This window comes from Salvelinus fontinalis, chromosome 2 (assembly GCF_029448725.1).
Source record: "Salvelinus fontinalis isolate EN_2023a chromosome 2, ASM2944872v1, whole genome shotgun sequence".
NCBI classification, from domain to species: domain Eukaryota; kingdom Metazoa; phylum Chordata; class Actinopteri; order Salmoniformes; family Salmonidae; genus Salvelinus; species Salvelinus fontinalis.
The window spans coordinates 24,597,641-24,618,607 of NC_074666.1; the positions used below are offsets into that span (position 1 = coordinate 24,597,641).

Genomic DNA, 20,967 nt, shown 5'->3' on the forward strand with positions numbered 1-20,967 from the left:
CTCTTTCATGACATAGACTGACCAGTTGAATCCAGGTGAAAGCTATGCTCCCTTGTCGATGTCACTTGTTGAATTCACTTAAATCAGTGTAGATGAAGGGGAGGAGACAGGTTAAATAATGGTTTTTAAGCCTTGAGACAATTGAGACATGGATTGTGTATGTGTGCCATTCAGAGGGTGAATGGGCATGACAAAAGATGTAAGTGCATTTGAACAGGGTATGGTAGTAGCTGCCATGCATACCGGTTTGAGTGTGTGAAGAACTGCAGCGCTGCTGGGTTTTTCACGCTCAACAGTTTCCCTTGTGTATCAAGAATGGTCCACCACCCAAAATACATCCAGCCAACTTGACACAACTGTGGGAAGCATTGGAGTCAACATGGGCCAGTATCCCTATGGAATGCTTCTCGACACCTTGTAGAGTCCATGCCCCAACAAATTGAGGCTGTCCTGAGGTCAAAAGGGGGTGCAACTCAATATTAGGAAGATGTTCCTAATGTTTTATACACTCAGTGTACTTTTTAAAGCATGCATGGTCAGCTTGATGAACAGTTTAATGAGTAAACATCCAGGTGATGAAGAGCATATGTCTGGGTCAGAGTCAGACATTGGAAATTACCTATAGAAAGAGAGGGGGGAGAAGAGAGGGTGGAGTAAGTTAGACAGAAAGAAGAGAGTGGAAAATAGAATGTGAGGAAAGTTAGAGGAAGAGAAACTGTAGAAAAAGATATGTGCTGACTCTAGTCCCCATACTTTACCACAATCCCCGTCCACTTTTTTTGCTTCAACTCCTCAGATGCTGAGTGCAAGTCAATACAGGAGTTTCAAACATCCAAAACCCAGAAAAATATACAAGTCAGTGGGCATGTCATATGCAACTTTTGTCATTTTAATATGTGGCTACATAAATTATGTACAATGAGCAGCAACCTGTCAGGTCATAAATCATTGGTTCAATACAATAATTGGTAGGCTTCAACTTAGACAATTAAGATATGACAAAGTAGCTTTCCGAATGTGTAGGCTTACCCCCACAAAGAGGAAGCTAATATAGACAGTGAGTGCTGGGCAAACTATTGGAGTTCTTGAAATACAGTGGGTTGCGAAAGTATTCAGCCTACTTTGCAGTTTTCTATTTTGTTGCCTTAAAACCTGGAATTAAAATGGAAATTTTGGGGGTTTGTGTCATTTGATTTACACAACATGCCTACCACTTTGAAGACGCTAAATCTTTTTCATTGTGTAACAAACAAGAAATAAGACAATAAAACAGATAACTTGAGCATGCATAACTATTCACCCCCCCCCCCCCCCAAGTCAATACGTTGTAGAGCCAATTTTTGCAGCAATTACAGCTGCAAGTCTCTTGGGGTACGTCTCCATAAGCTTGGCACATGTAGCCACTGGGATTGTTGCCCATTCTTCAAGGCAAAACTGCTCTAGCTCCTTCAAGTTGGATGGGTTCCGCTGGTGTACGGCAGTCTTTAAGTCATACCACAGAGTCTCAATTGGATTGAGATCTGGGCTTTGACTAGGCCATTCCAAGACATTTAAATGCTTCCCCTTAAACCACCTGAGTGTTGCTTTAGCAGTATGATTAGGGTAATTTTCCTGCTGGAAGGTGAACCTCCGTCCCAGTCTCAAATCTCTGGAAGATTGAAACAGGTTTCCCTCAAGAATTTCCCTGCATTTAGCGTCATCCATCATTCCTTCAATTCGGACCAGTTTCCCAGTCCCTGCTGATGAAAAACATCCCCACAGCATGATGCTGCCACCACCATGTTTCACTGTGGGGATGGTGTTCTCAGGGTACTGAGAGCTGTTGGGTTAGCGCCAAACATAGAATTTTCCTTGATGGCCAAAAAGCTACATTTTTGTCGCATCTGACCATAGTACTGGCTAAATATTCGGTGAACAGATGAAACTAAAGGTGTGTTGTTTGGAAGGAACACACAACACTATGTGTGGAGAGAAAAAAAGCACAAACCTCATCCCAGGTGTAAAGTATGGTGGAGGGAGCATCATGGTTTGTGCTGCCTTAGGGCCTGGACAGCTTGCTATCATCGATGGAAAAATGTATTCCCAAGCTTATTAAGACATTTTGCCAGAGAATGTAAGGCTATCTGTCCGCCAATTGAAGCTCAACAGTTGAGTGATGCAACAGGACAACATCCCAAAACACAGAAGTAAATCAACAGAAAAACAATACCCCTTCTGGAGTGGCCCAGTCAGAGTCCTGACCTCAACCCTATTGAGATGCTGTGGCATGACCTCAAAAGAGCGGTTCACACCAAACATTCCAAGAATATTGCTGAACTGAAACAGTTTTGTAAAGAGGAATCTTCGAAAATTCCTCCTGACCGTTGTACAGGTCTGATCCGCAACTACAGAAAACATTTGGTTGAGGTTATTGCTGCCAAAGGAGGGTCAATCAGTTATTAAATCCAAGGGTTCACATACTTTTCCCACTCTGCACTGTGAATGCTTACATGGTGTGTTCAATAAAGACTTGAAAAATGATAATTGTTTGTGTGTTATTAGTTTAAGCAGACTGTTTGTCTGTTGTGACTTAGATGAAGATCAGATCAAATTTTACATACTTTTTCTTGCCACTGTACTGTATATAATAGAGTAATCTGTTGTCATAATGTAGTTATCTTTGTCCAGTGTAAGAAAAACAACAATTAATTCTTCAGTTGCTAGAAAATTAGCCTATTATTTGCGTGTATGTGTGACTATGTAACATTTTTCAGGCATGGACATTTTTGAATTTGGGGTTGGCAGGGTATATGTTCCTTTCAATTAATGTATGATGTCTTGCTGACTTCTTGTGAAAAATGAGAGATATGACCTCTCCCTCGTGCTCTCTCTCGATCTCTATTGCGGCACAGCTTGTCTCCATAGCAATAGGAGTTTGAGGTGGGTCGCTATCCATGGTGCTGAACCTCAAGAGCTATCATTGGGGAAAATGCTGCCGATAGAAAGAGGAATGTAAGTGTGTGTGTGTGGGCACACACGTACTTGCTCATGTGCACGTCAGCATATTGGTGTGTATGTCAGTGCACATGCATATGTATGTATGAGAGAGAGGGACTGAGAATGGTTGGCGATAGAGGGAGGGAGAGCAAGAGAGCAGAGGTTTGTGGGGGTTGGTACTACAGATAAAAGGTGCTGATCGTTGTAACTGGAGCACTCTGCAGGGGTTAGAATATGATTACTGAAATACTGGAGTGTCAAACAATAGTTAGTATGAATTGAAGGTTACTTCATTATCAGTGCCCAAGAGATTGTGTCATGATTTCAGAAATATTTTGTGCAAAGACAATCACATGGCAGAAACATTCAATTAGCGAGGGACAGAACAGCCAAAAGGAGAGAGGGAATGATGGAGACAAAATAGAAAGCAGGGTGTTCATGATAATCCCCTCCTCCGTAATCACAGGAAGGTGGTGTGGTTGTCATAGCAACCATTTCCTAGGTGCCGGGTGGTTCCTGGCAACCAGCCACTCCCATCAATCGTTTGCAGCGGACTGCAGGGTAGAGGCTGTCTCTGTGCCGTCACAATGGAGATCATCCATCAGTGTTATACTGTGCAGTGTGGGCAGTCTTTAAGACAAGAAAATGACCAGGAAAGCTGTGTTTCTACCTGATACTTCCTTCATATTAACCTCTCCCTCAGTTTAATACTCAATCTCCCTGATTTAGCATGGAGTACCGAAGTGAGAAACTGGGTCATCATAAAATGTCTGACGATTTAAGTATCCAAACAACACCGATAACTTCAATAATGGCCTTCAGAAAGACAGGAACCCACAGAACCACATATCTTAAAGCTTTATTGACACCAGCATCTACAAGCAGGATATTTAAGCAACAGAAACAACATCCAAACTGTTATTGAATAAAAAATGTAAGCAATGCCATTCTCTCTCACTCACTTTTTAACTCACATCTGCCAATCAGGTTTGTGGATTGTGTCCCCGCCCCCCACCCACCTATAACTAACACAGGAAGCCCTACAGAAAGGGAGGCAGATACAGTCAGACCATAGAATCATAATGCAGGAATAAGCAGTGTAGCTACACAACAGAGACAGACATGATCTGCATGATACTTAAGCAAGCACCACAGACACCCTCCTGTACCATCAAGCCAAGTGCAGAGATCACATCAGATATAAAAAGTATATTGTATTTTTAAAAAAAGTACAAAGTAGATACGCCGATACAGGTTTTAAACCCCATCCACTGTCAAAGTAGAGCTTAAGGTCTCAGGTCATTTCACACAATCACCCAGCCACTGGCAGCTTGGGAGATTTTCTCCAAATGCCTGGGATCTAAATGAATCCAGATGACATCTTATCCCTTGCAATAATCATGACTTGAATCTGCATTTAGAACCATCATCTCATTCTCCTCAAGTCACATGTATTGGTATAATGCAGGAGACCCATAAAGAGCTCATGACGTCTGAATTTAGTTTCATATTTTCTGTTACCTAAATGTGTAATAAATGTGTCTTCATACAAGGCTCAGGCAGCATATTCTCCCCACAGGCAGAGCAGGCAGTGCCCACATCATTAGTGTTGCAATCAGACAGCTGTGTGTCCAACACCATCAGCCCTCAGACCCACACAGTGACAGTGACCTCACATTGTGACGGGAGGTGAGGTCATGATTCACACAGGGCTTTAAATAGGAAGAGAGCAATAAAGAGTTGGGGAGTTAATTACAACTTCAAACTATGACTGCACTGCAGCCTGTGGTAGAGGAGTAGTGTAGCCAGATCTGGATTCAGTGGAAATCACTGTGAAAAGGAATAGCTTATTGTTTTTACCATTAAACCTACATGATTGAGATATATACAGTAGTATTTAAGTTCAGTATTTCATTTCAAATGAAGACTGGATGGATTGTGAGTGCAGGGCCTATAAGGTCATGCATGCACTGACGTCAAAGGAACCCCCTTTCTGTCTCACTCGTCTTCAGTTTCTTTCTCCTTATCGCTCTCTCCTTCTTTTGGCCCTTTCCCTTCATTGTGACGTGTATATAATGCTGTCTGTTCTAGTTTCTCATTTCTAAGACCTAATGCCTTGCATTAAATCTCTGCACTTCAGGGCATTGCTGGGAGAAGATATACTCTGTTTGTCTATAAATTTAAAATAACATTTTGGCTAAATTCTTAATCAGGGGAGCGCTACATTCAAATTTCATAAAATAATTTAGATTGTTTGTCTGTACACTGTATCAGATAAAAGATTTGAATGATGTATTGCAATACAAATGTCATACAGTAGGCTACACAATGCACTTGAATAAGTCACATAAAAAGCAGTGTTAACAATTGTTAGGTCAAAATATCCAATAAAAACATGACAATTCATAAAACATTGTAAACTTTAAAAACATGGCCAGAGTATTGTATTGCACCATGCCAACATAAATACATTTCAAATATACAATAAATACTTTTTTTTAAACAGTCTTATTTTTTTAAGTGAATATAGTAACATTTCTTATATAAAGTACACATGGTTTCTTCCTCTAAGCTTCCTGTTTAACACTGAATTCTCCTTTAGCTGATGATCTGAGGTTTGTTCACAGTGGCAGGGACACTGGGAGTGTGGGATGGAGTAAGTGTTACAGTGATTGAAACCTGGCAGAGGCCTGTGCAGTTTAGTTGAGAAGGCTCAGACAGAGGTATGATAAATTGTTGTAAAGTGAACCCCTTTAGTGCCTCGGATATTCTACATACAGTGTTGGCTACATTTGACCCTCATATTGTCCTGCTTAGGCAGGTAGGAACTAAATCTGGGTGTTTCTCGCTGTCCTGAGTTTTTCCTTGGACATGATTCTCACACAAAAAATGGATTCTAGTCTGTGCTTTATATATACATGCTGAGCAGGAAATGTTTCTCATCAAAATATACTAAATATAGCATCAGTGTCAAATGTGATCATGAAGATTTGAACCGTGAGAATATATTAGCTATCTCTGTCTGCAATGTGAAGTGGAGTAAGATGGGGTACTTCTCTCCTACCTGGCTCATTGAATGACAGGTATGAGGTATTGATCTATCTTGTGACCAACTCAACATGCACATCCCATACCATGTCTCAGGAGATAAATAATCCCATAACATAGGCTGATGTTCAGAGTCAAAAACATAATTCAACACATTCAAGAAAATTGGTAAGGTCTAGAAAGCCAAATGATGAAAAATGTTAGTCTTATTTCTAAACAAAATGTACAAAAGTTATCTATGCACACTACACATTCACAGATGAATAAAGATAGTTATTTCACTAGCTAACAGCTAACAGATGGCATTGACCATATTGTGACCTCTCACACATACCCCTAATGCATTGACATCACAATGATGAGGAACCCTCACAATAACTAAACAGAATATCCCTTTTGTGTAATGTGTTTCTTGGAGAGGTAAGGTAGGATTTTGGAAGATATTGAGTGCCTGGTCCCACATTTACAGTCAAAAGTCCCAGGGAGGGTGCTGTGCATAATGACATCAGTCCAAAGTTGTCTGAAAGACCTTATGTTTGATGTTCCTTTCTTCTTTATGATATTTTCTAAATACAAGTACCTGTTGATGTAGCCATGCAGATTCATGCTTGATGGAAGATGATAAAGGTAGTCTATAGTTGCTGAGGTGGTTGGTGTGGTATGTCTGGGCAGAGGGTTCGACGAGCTGTCCCCAGAGGTAACTGTTGGATCCCAGTGATTGAAGGAGGGGTGTTGGTCACTCTTAACTTCTTTGAACGTTCTGCAGCCGAATACCCCAGATTGAGGACATCATGGCAGGTCACTGCTGGCTCTGGAATCCTGCCAATAAATAGAAAACACAGTCAGCCAATAGGAGGTGGAGAGAGGAAGGGGATCAGCTTGACTGACAGCCTATGAGGAGTCACAATTCATGCAACTGTTAAGATCTCCAACTGGGGCTTGACTGGTTATTTCCGCCATCAATCAAACATGAGTGGGCATTAGATACCAAGTTGTTTACTTTTACGGTCATAAACAATTAACATGCCTCTGGATTATGCAAGGAGGTGTGCATGGTATATTCTATAAAATTATCTACATGGGCTATTTCTCAAATCATTATCTTTTATTGTCCCCACAGGAATTGAGAAATTACAGAATGGACAAATTGCAGAATGGATCTATCATGTGCATCTAGGTCAGATTAAAAAGCAAGCAAGTGAAATTTGAATAAAACCAAAAAAAGGACAAAAATAGGGCAACAGAAAGGGAGATGTACCATAGAGACATGCACATCACAGTCTGTAGGAGTGAGGGATAGGCAGGCTGGTGTTTGAACTACTTTAGTGCAATTGTTTATGTGTGGTGTGTGTGTATGTGTATGTGTATGTGTGTGTGTGTGTGCGTGCGTGTGTGCATACGTGCAGAGCTAAAGGTAATATGTCTATGGAGGCCACAGTTAGTCTGTGTTAGACAGTGGCCGACAGGCATTGAGCAGCTCATCATTTCATTATTTCTCCCTGTATTGGGCCAATGATAAGATGTGGCTGCTGGGGAGCAGGGGCAGAGCCAAAATATGCAGGGATGTGTGTGGGTGTGACAGAGGGGCTGGATGCAGCCGCTGCTCTGAAGGTGGTGTGCACACTGAGCTTTGGACCAAGACAGTGCATACCTTAATCCTATCCTTTATCTGTGCTAGTTAGCACTTTACCCTGAGTCTCTGCCAAACAAACCACATATTGTCATTACTGCTCTGACCTGGCAGCCACTTTGGGCCTAATCTCAGCTGTCAGTGATTGGTTTCCCGCTTTACAGAGATTTCCCAATCTAATCACAGATGCATCACAATGAAGGTCAATGGGAAGAAGAGTGTGCAGTGTGTGTCAGGGGAGGGGGACAGAAAACAAATAGAGAAAGAGACCAGGAATTCAACCCTCTCTCTGCATCCTCTCTGGAAATCAATGTATGTCGGCTCTTTGCTGACATTTTATAATCCATGCCCCCTTTTACAAAGGAGACTGGACTCTGCCCACACAGAGTCAAACCCACATTAGGGGTGATAAAGTGACAATTAGACCTATCATTAGAGCAGGACAGCGACACTTGCACAAAAAAACAGTGAAACACAATTCTAGATTGAGCTACACCAATCACAGTGCTCCTACATCATGTTACCAGCAACCAGCATACCTCCAGCTGTAGAATGGGCTTCCTTTCATTTTGAGTACTTTAGAACAGAAAAAGAGACAGGTTCAATGGTCAGAGTCCAACACACACACACACACACACACACACACACACACACACACACACACACACACACACACACACACACACACACACACACACACACACACACACACACACACACACTTTTCCAAAACACAAGATCCACTAATCCAATCCAAATCTCTTGTTTGTTTTCATGTCATGTCAGTACAATAGAGAGGAGACTGCCTTGTCCCTAAGACAGAGCTAAAATTAAAACAGTACGTCAGTTAGACAAGGTTAGCCTCTTATTGGACCTGGAAAAGAAAATTCACACAGACCAGACAAACACATCAACACAAAAGGAATTAGAATAAACTAACAATGTCATACAATGTTTAGCCTACACCTGCATTCCCATTGTACTGTATACTGTATAGAGCTCACATCAGTCCATTCTTTTCCCCCAGGTTAGTTTTATTATTACACAAACCCCGGTCCTGGTTTTTGCAATTCAGCTCAGAGAGTTGTAGTGTCTGAGACAACAGCAGACAGACGTTCTTGGAAAGCTATTTTTTGTTATTAAAATTGCATGAACTGCAAGCAAAGAATGAAAGGAAGTGGCACTAACATGACTTGGGAATTAGCATGGCTCAATGACTTAAATAAGCAAACTGAGCCAAACCCCAGTAGAGTGAATGACTGCAGGGCAAATTAAAAGCAAAGAAGTTTTCTGTTATGTCTGCATAACACTTTCACAGTAATAGCCTAGCTGTGTTCATACACCACAGGACTGGAACAGAGCTTAAATGGATACTGTGATATTCTTGTTCTACTTTCCCAGAGTCTTGTGAACTTGTGGATACTATGTTTATGTGTGCTGTATAAAGGAAGCTAGCGGTATTTCCCCGGGCCAATGCTAACTAGCGGTAGTGCATTTACCGGAACAGGTACTGGAGCAATGCTACTCACTGTATCACTCAGCGAAACACTAGAGAACCTGCAGATATCCTATACATAGAGGACATTTCGGCAAAATACATAGAGGATTTATTAAACAAACCAAAATCAACCCTGGTCAGATTAGTAGTAGAGTACTACTGTATTGGTTTATTAACTGGAGTGTAACCTGTCAGATAAGTAGTTATAAGTAGTACAGTACTACTGTATTGGTTAATTAACTGGAGTGTAACCTGTCAGATAAGTAGTTATAAGTAGTACAGTACTACTGTTTTTGTTTATTAACTGGAGTGTAACCTGTCAGATAAGTAGTTATAAGTAGTACAGTACTACTGTATTGGTTCATTAACTGGAGTGTAACCTGTCAGATAAGTAGTTATAAGTAGTACAGTACTACTGTATTTGTTCATTAACTGGAGTGTAACCTGTCAGTAAACATAAAAGGCTGAGAGCTGCACCGAGGTGACACAGGGTCTATAGGCTCCTCCTCAGAGGAATATGATAGTGTAAAATGGGTCAAACGGTCAGTCAGTCTGAAGGATGCGCAGTGGAAACGCATAGAAAATGGCAGAGGTGGCTTTGGTCTCAAAAATAATGCAGAGGTGGCTCTGGTATAAAAACATTTTCTTTACAAAACAAGGTCCTGTTTGAATAGTATTTGAATGCGTCCTTCATTCATGTAATCAGTGACTACATGATAGTCACTATGAAAGCAGGGCTACTGCTTTCATCAATCCAACCTTGTCAGGTGTGTGATTACATGAAGGATGGAAGAGTATGCATTTCATATAAGGAAGGATATGTCAGAGGAAAACTGCTCCGGGCCTCCATCTCCGCGGCGCACATACCTGTAGCGTGGATGCTCTCGAGTCGCTGGTCTCTGTAGGCCCTGTGCTTCTGGGTATACTGGACACAAAGTAGCCTGCTCCCTTCGGTACTATAGGCTGTCGGACAACCACCTTGCCTTTCCTGGTCTCTGCTAGAAACAGGCTGTACCAGTAGGCATCACTGGAGATGAGGGTGGAATCGGCTATGGTAGAGCTCCTCTGGCTGATGATACTGTTTCTGCTGATCACACTGTTCCTGTTTAGACTGTTCAGATTCATATTCATAGCAGGAGGCATCTTCATGGGGTTCGGTTTCTGACACTTCAGCACGATGACCACCAATATGGTGATCAATAGCAGAAAGGATACTGAGCCCAAACCAATGACCAAATACAGATTTAAGTCTGTGAACAAGTCATATTCCAAAGGCACCTCAGTAGTTTCTGAGAATGGCGTCACCATGTGTTCTACTGTTGATATCTTGATGGTGACTGTAGCGGAAAGAGCGGGGTCTCCATTGTCTTTGGCGACAACAACCAGCCTCTGATGACGGGGGTCCCTATAGCTGAACATTCTCGTGGTCCGGATCTCCCCATTGTACTGATCTAGACTGAAGAGGCTAGAGTCACTGATCTGTAGAAGCTGATATGTGACCCGTGAATTCTGTAATGAGTCTGCGTCAATGGCGATTACTTTGGCAACTAGGAATCCTTTCTCAGTGGACCTCGGTATCACCTCTTCAATAACCGAGCCCTGCGCACGCCAAGGTGACACTATGAGCGGGGTGTTGTCATTCTGATCCAGAATGATGATGTGAACTGTCACATTGCTGTTCAGTGGAGGTACCCCAGAGTCTCTGGCCTCTATGTGGAAAAGGAACTCCCTCTCCCTCTCAAAGTCAAAGGTCTTTAGAGCGTAAAGGTTGCCATTCTCTGGATTAATGGAGAAAAGCATGGACATAGATGTGTTGATGATCTCCTTCTCCATGATAAAATACACCAGATACTGGTTCTCATGGAGGTCCGGGTCGAAAGCACTGAGTGACGTCAACAGTGCACCGGGGACGTTGTTCTCTACAACATGGATTGTGTAGAACGACTGGGGGAATATTGGCGAGTTATCGTTGACATCCAGTATCTCCAAGGTGATTGTCTCATTGTCAGATAAGCGAGGTGTTCCTTTGTCTGTGACTATGAAAGTGATGTCATATCTTGGAATTGTCTCACGGTCCAGTGGTTCTGAAACATGCAGAGCAAAGTAATCCTCCGAAGACTTATTAAGAACGAAGGGTAGGGATGTTTGTTGGTTCAAAGTGAGCTCAACTTCACCGTTGTCCCCGGAGTCCCTGTCGCTTATACTGATCACTGCTATTAATGTTCCTATGGCAACATCTTCCTTGAGCGTGCTTTTAAAAGATTTAATGGTAACCTCGGGATAGTTGTCATTCAGATCGGTAATAAATACCATTATTTTACAATCTCCGGATAACGAATTAGATCCTTGGTCTCTGGCTTGAATATATATATCGAAACCGTGGCTCTCCTCAAAATCAATCACATCCTTAACCTTTATTTCCCCTGTATTCGAATTTAGAGAGAACTTTTCTTGTGTCTTCTCGGATGTATATAACGTGTATGAATATATCATCTCTGCGTTAGTGCCCTCGTCCAAGTCTGTTGCGTTCAAGGTCATTACTAGAGTTCCAATTGGGGAGTTCTCAGTTACATTAATAGCATATATCGGCTGGTTAAAAAAAGGGGCGTTGTCATTGATATCCAGAACCCTAACGATGATGCTGGCTGTGCCTGAGCGTGCAGGGACCCCGCCATCTACAGCGGTTAGTATTAAATGATGAACCGCCTGTTCCTCTCTGTCTAAATTACTGTTGAGAACCAAATCTACGTATTTAGATCCATCGCTTCCCGTCTGTATGTCAATTGTAAAAGACTTGCTTTCGCTTAAATAATAAGTCTTAATAGAATTCGCACCGACATCTGCATCCACAGCATTTGTCAAAGAGAATCTCTCTCCTGCAGCGGTAGATTCTGAAATATCCAAGTGCATTGTCTCCCTTCGAAAGACCGGTGCATTGTCATTTATGTCCATAATTTCAAGCTCAATGTTAAAGATTCGAATGGGATTTTCAAATATGACATCCATTTTCAGAAAACAAGACGTTGTCTTGCTCGAGCATATAGATTCCCTATCTATCTTTTCAAGTATGAACAGGTCTCCCGTTTCTTTGTTAATGTCCAGATATTTGTTTCTGTGGATGATATCAAGCTTTGCCTTGCGTGTTATCAGAGTGCGAAGGTCAAGTCCCAAATCCGTAGCCAGGTTTGCAACAACGGAACCCTCTTGCATTTCCTCGGGAATAGAGTAGCGATTAATGGACAAAGCAATTCCCCACATCGCGCTGAATACAAAGAGAACGGTGACGCACCTTGTCCATACAGTTGCAATGGAAAGCGCCATTATTGCAAAGAAATGTGGTAAATTATGTCAATACTTGAAGCAATCCGTTAAAGACGAATAACTTTACATCTACGAGCTATTGCCTACGTGAGAAACAATCCGTAGCCTTCTCTTCTGCACCGGGGAAATCATGCCGAGCTTCCACGCCGTACAACTGCGGTGCGCTGCTCTCACAATCGTGATGACGTCTGCTGGGTAGTCGTCATTGAAAAGGAACAGCGACATGATGTGTGCTATGTAAAATGGTTGTACCTTATTATGAATGTTATGGTTACGAACGTAACGTTAATTAATGTTTACAGACGAAAAGTAATATTTCGAAAGGTTATTGCAATAAGCCCTGGTAAACCATTTCCTATGTGAGGAACTAACGGCTGCCTGTTTAAAAAGTTTGCAGATGCACATTGTCTGAGATTCTGTGGTTGCACTCTAATTCTTTGGTTGTTCTCTTTTTTCGACTAATGTATGAATACCAATTTAATGAAGTACAACAAATCCAACGCAAGTCCTCAATAGTAATTTTAGCACCACACAGCATGCCTTCAAAAAATATTGTTTGAATGGGGAACTCTATAATGACCAGAAGTGTTATTAATATTGAAGTAGAAAGCCAAAGTTATTTCCACTAGTATGGCCTAGTGTGATGAAGGAACATTAGCACAGTGTCCAATATTGGTCTATAAAACATTCAAAACAAATAGGCCTAAACAAGTGAAAGTATAGCATTTCAATTATTCTGCATACCCTCATATCTTTAAAAGCTGCAATTTGTGATAATCAGCACCTCAAAGCCACCACTTTACGGCTCCTGTACATTAGCACACGGTTAATTGCTGCGTGCCGCTTCGACCGCCCATAATGGCTCGCCTGTGGCCGTGCTGGCAGAATATGGCAGCAAATAGTTAGCAGCAGTTGGTTGTGCATCAAGAATAAAGCATAGTACATTTGTATGAAGGTCTGGTTATTAAATTAATAGGTTCTCCACATGGTTTGGAGAACCTATTCAAGTAAGTAAATACTTTTCGAAAATGTAAAAAAAGAAAAGAAAGATGTATTATTAGCTAACTATCTACTGTGCAGGCTAACTAAAATGAGCTGCTAATATAGCTAGCTAGTTATATAGACAACTTTACACACTGTATAGCTAGCTAGCTAGGTGAATTAAATATCACCAGCTACCTAACTTCATATTAGCTAACTATCTTAATTTTTTACAATGATAAATACATCAACTCCAAATGCATTTGTTGGTAGGTAGCTAACAGCCATGGAGGAGGGTGAAAGGATAGCCGCTCCAACTGTAAAAGAAGGGCGAGAGTAGGATATTCTGGATAGGGCAGGTACTGTTGTGTAGTTCCAAACTGCAAGTGGTATGTATGTATTAATTTGTGATGCTATCCTTGATATGATCCTGCTCTCTTCACATGCTACACATGCATGTATGTGCACATGCATCTATCTATCAAATGTTATCATGATTTGTTATAAGAGACATTATAGTTTAGTAGTCCACAATGACCTGGTGATGTAAAAGTCTAATAATGACATTATCTTCCATATTCCTACAGACTGGAGATTCCTTCAAAATGATTGCCTAAAGCTAGTGTAGGGCACTGCACAGTTGGGTGAGCAGGGCCATCTGGGTCTGCCTCGTGGGGGAAATCAGGCGTGTGTGAAGGCTACCTGTGTCCTGCATAACTCATGAGGATGGACATGAGGACCAGGAGGGGATCTGCAGCTTGCCGCCATGTGACAGAGGAGAGGTCTGCTGCTCTGCGTGATGTTTCAAGGATGGGGGCTAACAATGAGGCAATCTGCACGGGAGGCAATCCGTGTGCGGGAGATATTCACCTCCTACTTTTTCAAATAGGGTGCTGTTCCCTGGCAACACCATAGACTACACTATGCACTACCAAAGGCTCTTTTAAGAGGGTGCTGTTCCCTGGCAACACCATAGACTACACTATGCACAACCAAAGGCTCTTTTAAGAGCCATCCACATTGCAATAAGAGTATTCTTTAATTTACTTAGCTATGTTAACTGCAGTTATTCAATTCCCAGTTTATCTCCCATTGATTTCTACTTCTCAGGTGATGTCTGTACAAAAACAAAACAGGCTATTTTAAGAGTCACCCATATTGAAAATATTTAGAACAATTAGACACCCTATAACCCACACCTATGCATTCGTGTATCAATCTGATGGATGGATTATGTTGTGTTGTGCAGTAAGCAGGCTCAGTTGTATAACTGTGGCTCCTTCCACCTTCAAATAATAGGCAAGAGGACCAACCATGGAGAATAGTTAGACACTTCATTATTTCTATTTATATAACTCTGCCATATTGTTTGCCTCACGTGTCTGTGCATATTTTTCAGTATAATGTACTCTGCAGGCACTGAGTGTGGACACCAGGTGAGGTCACACACACACATTCCTGTTGAACAGTCTCTGTAACTACCTTATTTTCTCAATAACAGTCTCTCCTTCACTTCATCCCTCTCCCCCTTCTCCCTAAATCCTCTAGGTTATATCAGCTGTGTCGGTGAACCCCTCCTGCATCTGAACTGGCTGACACATAGAGGGCACAGCATGATCAGAGGTGAGAAGTCACTTGGTCGGGTCAAGAGGAAGTATTATTAAATAGATGCTTTACATTGAAATACAGATAGAGATGTAGTATTCCCAGAGTTAATGATCCAAGGTCAGTTTTGTGATGATTGATGACTGGCAGTGATAGTATGATTAAGCCTTGTGTTTTTTTTTAATTCTCTTGTCTGCAGATATGTTTTGATGTGAGAGAGGATGCCAACCCCCAGTCTCATCATCGCCACCTCACTCTTAAGATAACCTTCAGGTCAACTGGGGGGTCCAAGGCTGGTTAGGAGACACCGCTAGAGACACTGTTATGTAATTGTGATGACCTGAGAGAATTGTAGCACTGTAATTAATGAATCATATGCTGTCTCCTCTGTTCTTACCTCTTTTCCCTTTCTGTCTTTAACACTCTCTCACACCTCTCTCCCCACTTTTACAGCACTCCAGCCGAAGCTTGACATTGCACATGGTGATCTTAGTCTTGTGTGCGGCTGCTCGGCCATGGAAATCCATTTCATAAAGCACCCATTGAACAGCTCTTGTGGTGATTTTGCTTCCAGAGGCAGTTTGGAACTCGGTAGTGAGTGTTGCAACCGAGGACAGACGATTTTTATGCGCTACACGGTTCAGCACTCAGCAGTCTAATTCTGTGAGCAAGTGTGGCCTACCACTTGTTGCTCCTAGAAGTTTCCACTTCACAATAACAGCACTTACAATTGATTGGGGTAGCTCTAGCAGGGCAGAAATTTGACGAACTGACTTGTTGGAAAGGTGGATCTAATGACAGAGCCACGTTTAAAGTTACTGAGCTCTTCAGTATGGGCCATTCTACTGCCAATGTTATCCTATGGAGATTTCAGCCACAATCTCCGCAATAGCCGAATCTACTAATTTGGCCATGTATTGTAGATGGGGCCCATTTTCTTCAAAGCAATGCTCCCATGACTTGTTCAAAAGGCAAAACAATATTCAGAAAAAATAAATCAAAGCATGGCCATAAAATAAAAGGTCTGAGATCGAGTTCCTCATTAAGGCCCCCCCAATCTAAAATAATTGGACGTGGGATTCTATTTCCTATTTATTTTATTTTCAGAACCCTTGCAGAATAAATTCCTCAACTTTTCTGGCCGTGATGGGTTCATATTCCCATAGTAACCGTACAACAAATTAGCATGCATCTCTCATTTAATTGAGCCTATGTAAATAGATAACTAGAAATATATAGCCTTTCTGTATGTGATCGCATAGTCAATGCGGATTAGCCTACAGACTAATTTAACAGGTGAACATCAAGACAGTTGATCTTTTACTTTGAAGTATGTATGCTACTACTGCATACCCAGCCGTCACCATGTCTTGAGACATTTTGTCTTGAGACATAAAAATGAAGACATCTATAGACACATCTTGGAAATACCAATGTATTGAGACATCCATCTTAAGGCATCTCGAGACATTTTATAATTTGTTGTTTTCATGTTTTACTAGGTATGAATACTAATCATTCACTTTCTCATGCACATTCATAGCAAACATTGTACTGCTTACCCAATCACAGTAATCAAGATTTATCCACCAAAATATCTTGTCTGGATAATAGACCATCTTTGGTATGGCGTCTAGGGCGTGCACCAAGTTTATAAATCTAAACATTTTAAGATGTAGCCCACTTATTGTTTTCAGAAATGGAGCATGCAGATATTTATTGTAAGATTTAGGCTACGGTTTTAAATGATGCACCAGAATGTGATTATTAATCTCAATGTCGATATCAAGCCACAGTTATTGGCCACAGTTATTAGCCTCTGTCTGTATGACGATGACGGATATTCTAAAAGGAACAGCGACTATCATTTGTTTTTCGACTAGACAATGACCCAACACACCTCCAGGCTGTGTAAGGGCTATTTGACCAGGAAGGAGAGTGATTGAGTGCTGCATCAGATGACCTGGCCTCCACATTCCCCTGACCTCAATCCAATTGAGATGGTTTGGGATGAATTGGACTGCAGAGTGAAGGAAAAGCAGCCAACAAGTGCTCAGCATATGTGGGAACTCCTTCAAGACTGTTAGAAAAGCATTCCAGGTGAAGCTGGTTGAGAGAATGCCAACAATGCAAAGTTGTCATCAAGGCAAAGGGTGGCTAGTTTGAAGAACCTCAAATATAAAATATATCTGGATTTGTTTAACACTTTTTTGGTTACTACATGATTTCATATTTGTCATTTCATAGTTTTGATGACTTCACTATTATTCTACAATGTAGAAAATAGTAAAAATAAAGAAAGATCCTTGAATGAGTAGGTGTGTCCAAACTTTGACTGGTACTAATATACACTGCTCAAAAAAATAAAGGGAACACTTAAACAACACAATGTAACTCCAAGTCAATCACACTTCTGTGAAATCAAACTGTCCACTTAGGAAGCAACACTGATTGACAATAAATTTCACATGCTGTTGTACAAATGGAATAGACAAAAGGTGGAAATTATAGGCAATTAGCAAGACACCCCCAAAAAAGGAGTGATTCTGCAGGTGGTGACCACAGACCACTTCTCAGTTCCTATGCTTCCTGGCTGATGTTTTGGTCACTTTTGAATGCTGGCGGTGCTCTCACTCTAGTGGTAGCATGAGACGGAGTCTACAACCCACACAAGTGGCTCAGGTAGTGCAGTTCATCCAGGATGGCACATCAATGCGAGCTGTGGCAAAAAGGTTTGCTGTGTCTGTCAGCGTAGTATCCAGAGCATGTACCTTTGTACTGTACCTTTCAAATTCTTCTTATGTATTCATAAAAGACGTGCATGTTCAAGGTAGCATGCAAAGCTCACAGGTCCGTGGACATCTTCACAATTGCTATAATAATCTGCACAGAATCTCAAACATTGATCAATTGCACTTTTAATGTAATTTCAACTGCAATCCAGCTCATGTGGTTGTGCTATTAGATGAAGCACAGTAATAGCATATTAAGTTGTATAAATACAAAATATCAGATATTGTATTACCATTTGAACATAGTTTTGCTTTTAAAATGGTTGAAAGTGCAGTGATAACACACTTAAATGACTACACCAAAAATAAAAATAAAGTTTTTCAAATTGGAATTTGGTTGTACTTTGTGCTTTTTTGTCGCATTGATAAACGTTTCAACCAAATATTATCCAAATTGGCAACTCTTTATATCAAGGGTTCGTCGTAAATCACTTATAAGCCATTAATAAATTGAGTTCACCATTTATTAATCATTACTCCCACATAAAAATGTACTAAAGTCAAAAAGATAAACCTGCCATTGGTAGACATTCCTTCTGTACCTGGTAAAAAAAAAAGCACACAACACAGGATGTTTAAGTAACTTTATATACATGTGTGAATAACTAGCTAACTAGCATTTACAAATGATTAATAAATGGTGAGCAAGCTGTTTGTAAATGCCTTATAATTGAGTTAAATGGTTTATTACCCCCAAATTTCCACATTGAAATGTGCCCAGTGGGATGTCTCTGAATCCCAGGGCAACATAATAGAATTACTAACTTTTGATGCAATAATCTCAGATGTTAACGTCACAGCAATTGTCTATGAGTAAATTCTGCACCATATCGCATGGACAGCGCCACACTGCAGGTCTACGTCCCAGACTGAATCATAAGGCTGTTTGTGTCCAGTAAACCCGACCTAACACATTGATCAAAATAAAATCAGCATACATGATAGAAATGTTTATGAAGCCAAACATAAGGTATAAAGTAAAACAATATGATATATAGTGCCTTCAAAAAGTATTCAGATCCCTTGACTTGTTCCACATTGATGCATTACAGCCTTGTTCTATAATTGATTAAATAGCAAAAATTCCTCAGCAATCTACACACAATAGGTTGAGAAATGTTTTTTTCAATAATTTATAAAAATAAAAGTACTTAAGTATTCAGACTCTTTGCTATGGACTCCAAATTGAGCTCAGGTGCATCCTGTTTCCATTGATCATCCTTGAGATGTTTCTACAACTTGTACTCCACCGGTGATAAATTCAATTGATTGGACAGGATTTGGAAAGGCACACACACACACCTGTCTATATGAGGTCCCACAGTTGACAGTGCACATCAGAGCAAAAACCAAGCCATTAGGTCAAAGGAATTGTCCGTAGAGCTCCGAGACAGGATTATGTTAAGACACAAATCTGGGGAAGGGTACCAAAATATATCTGCAGCATTTACATTCCCCAAGAACACAGTGGCCTCCATCATTCTTAAATGGAAGAAGTTTGGAACCACAGAGACTCTTAATTGAGCTGGCCGCCCAGCCAAACTGAGCAACTTGGAGAGAAGGGCCTTGATCAGGGAGGTGACCAAGAACCCGATGGTCACTCAGAGAACTCTGGAATTCCTCTGTGGAGATGGGAGAACCTTCCAGAAAGACAACCATCTCTGCAGCACTCCACCAATCAGGTCTTTATAGTAGAGTGGCCAGACGGAAACCACTCCTCAATAAAATGCACATGACAGCCCACTTGGAGTTTGCCAAAAGGCACCTAAAGGACTCAGACAATGAGAAACAATATTCTCTGCTCTGATGAAACCAAGATTCAACTCTTTGGCCTGAATGCCAAGCGTCACATCTGAAGGAAACCTGGCACCACCCCTAAGGTGAAGCATGGTTGTGGCAGCATCATGCTTGGGGGGGGGGGGGGGGGGCGTTCAGCAGCAGGGACTGGGAGACTAGACAGGATCGAGGCAAAGATGAGCGGATAAAATTAGAGATCCTTGATGAAAACCTGCTCCAGAGCGGACGTTCACCTTCCAACAGGACAACGACCCTAAGCACACAGCCAAGACAATGCAGGAGTGCCTTCGGGACAAGTCTCTGAATGTCCTTGAGTGGCCCAGCCAGAGCCCGGACTTGAACCCGATCAAACATCTCTGGAGTGACCTGAAAATAGCTGTGCAGCAACGCTCCCCATCCAACCTGACAGAGCTTGAGAAGATCTGCAGAGAAGATTGGGAGAAAATCCCCAAATACAGGTGTACCAAGCTTGTAGCATCATAGCCAAGAAGACTCGAGGCTGTAATTGCTGCCAAAGGTGCTTCAACAAAGTATAGAGTAAAGGGTCTGAATACTTAAGTGTGATATTTCAGTTGTTTGTTTAATACATTGCAAAAGTTTCTACAAACCTCTTTTTGCATTGTCAATGTGGGGTATTGTGTGTAGATTGATGAGAATTTTTTTTTAAAATAAATTTTAGAATAAGGCTGTACTGTAATGTAAAAACATGTGGAAGGCACTGTGCATACCTGTAAATAATTGCATCAGAATGCAATGCTTAATCTGTAGATGGAATATCCTCAGATCATTTTCACCACAAGTGGCTATAGTCGCCATTACAATCATCATCACCACCCTCATCCTAAACTAGTATTGCACATATGAATTAAAAGGGATAGCATTATGACAGACACGGCTGTATTGAGACAAAATACTATGGTGTAATGTTGTAAATTACACGTTCGAAGGAGCATGGATTCAAACAGACAAAATATTTTCATTATTCACAGAGGGTTATGATTTAAGGGTTGTTGATATTAATAGTTAGTGAGCATTCACCAAAAAATGACCTTGAATTGTATGCACAGTCTGTCCCACTATACATTTAGAAAAGTCACTGTTGATCAGATTGTCCTCTCTGCTCAAGCTTGGGTCATAGCTAGAGACGGACCTCTTCTTTCCAAATGTAGAAAATGAGTTCAGTTCTCCTCTGGGCACAGGCTTCAGTGTGCAGTAGCCATGTGCTGAATTTTCAGTCAATGTTCGCTTGCTTGAGCGGAAAATTGAAACAGTAAGGTTAACAGCAGAAAAAAATAGACCACATTAATTACATATAATTG

The 20,967-nt window shown here is 41.2% G+C and overlaps 1 protein-coding gene across 2 annotated transcripts; it reads right to left on the reverse strand.

Moving 5' to 3' along the window:
- Nucleotides 1-3,819: 3,819 nt before the first annotated feature.
- On the reverse strand, nt 3,820-12,661 carry LOC129815214 (protocadherin alpha-C2-like). 2 transcript variants are annotated; one of them, XM_055868798.1, is made up of 3 exons: nt 10,020-12,661; nt 8,194-8,230; nt 3,820-6,843 (listed from the first exon to the last, which is right to left on the reverse strand). In XM_055868798.1, the coding sequence occupies exons 1-2, from the start codon at nt 12,471-12,473 to the stop codon at nt 8,219-8,221; spliced, it is 2,466 nt and encodes an 821-aa protein (XP_055724773.1). In that variant the 5' UTR covers nt 12,474-12,661; the 3' UTR covers nt 3,820-6,843; nt 8,194-8,218. The 2 variants fall into 2 exon arrangements, with proteins under 2 accessions (XP_055724773.1, XP_055724762.1); XM_055868787.1 differs by lacking the exon at nt 8,194-8,230.
- Nucleotides 12,662-20,967: the final 8,306 nt, after the last annotated feature.

What these genes read in the sequence shown, in the direction of transcription:
- LOC129815214 (XM_055868787.1), bottom strand. Translation starts at nt 12,473, where the DNA reads ATGGCGCTTTCCATTGCAACTGTATGGACAAGGTGCGTCACCGTTCTC. An exon ending in CGAGAGCATCCACGCTACAG is followed by an intron (nt 6,844 to 10,019) that starts GTATGTGCGCCG and finishes ATTTATTGGCAG; the next exon opens with GATTCCAGAGCCAGCAGTGA.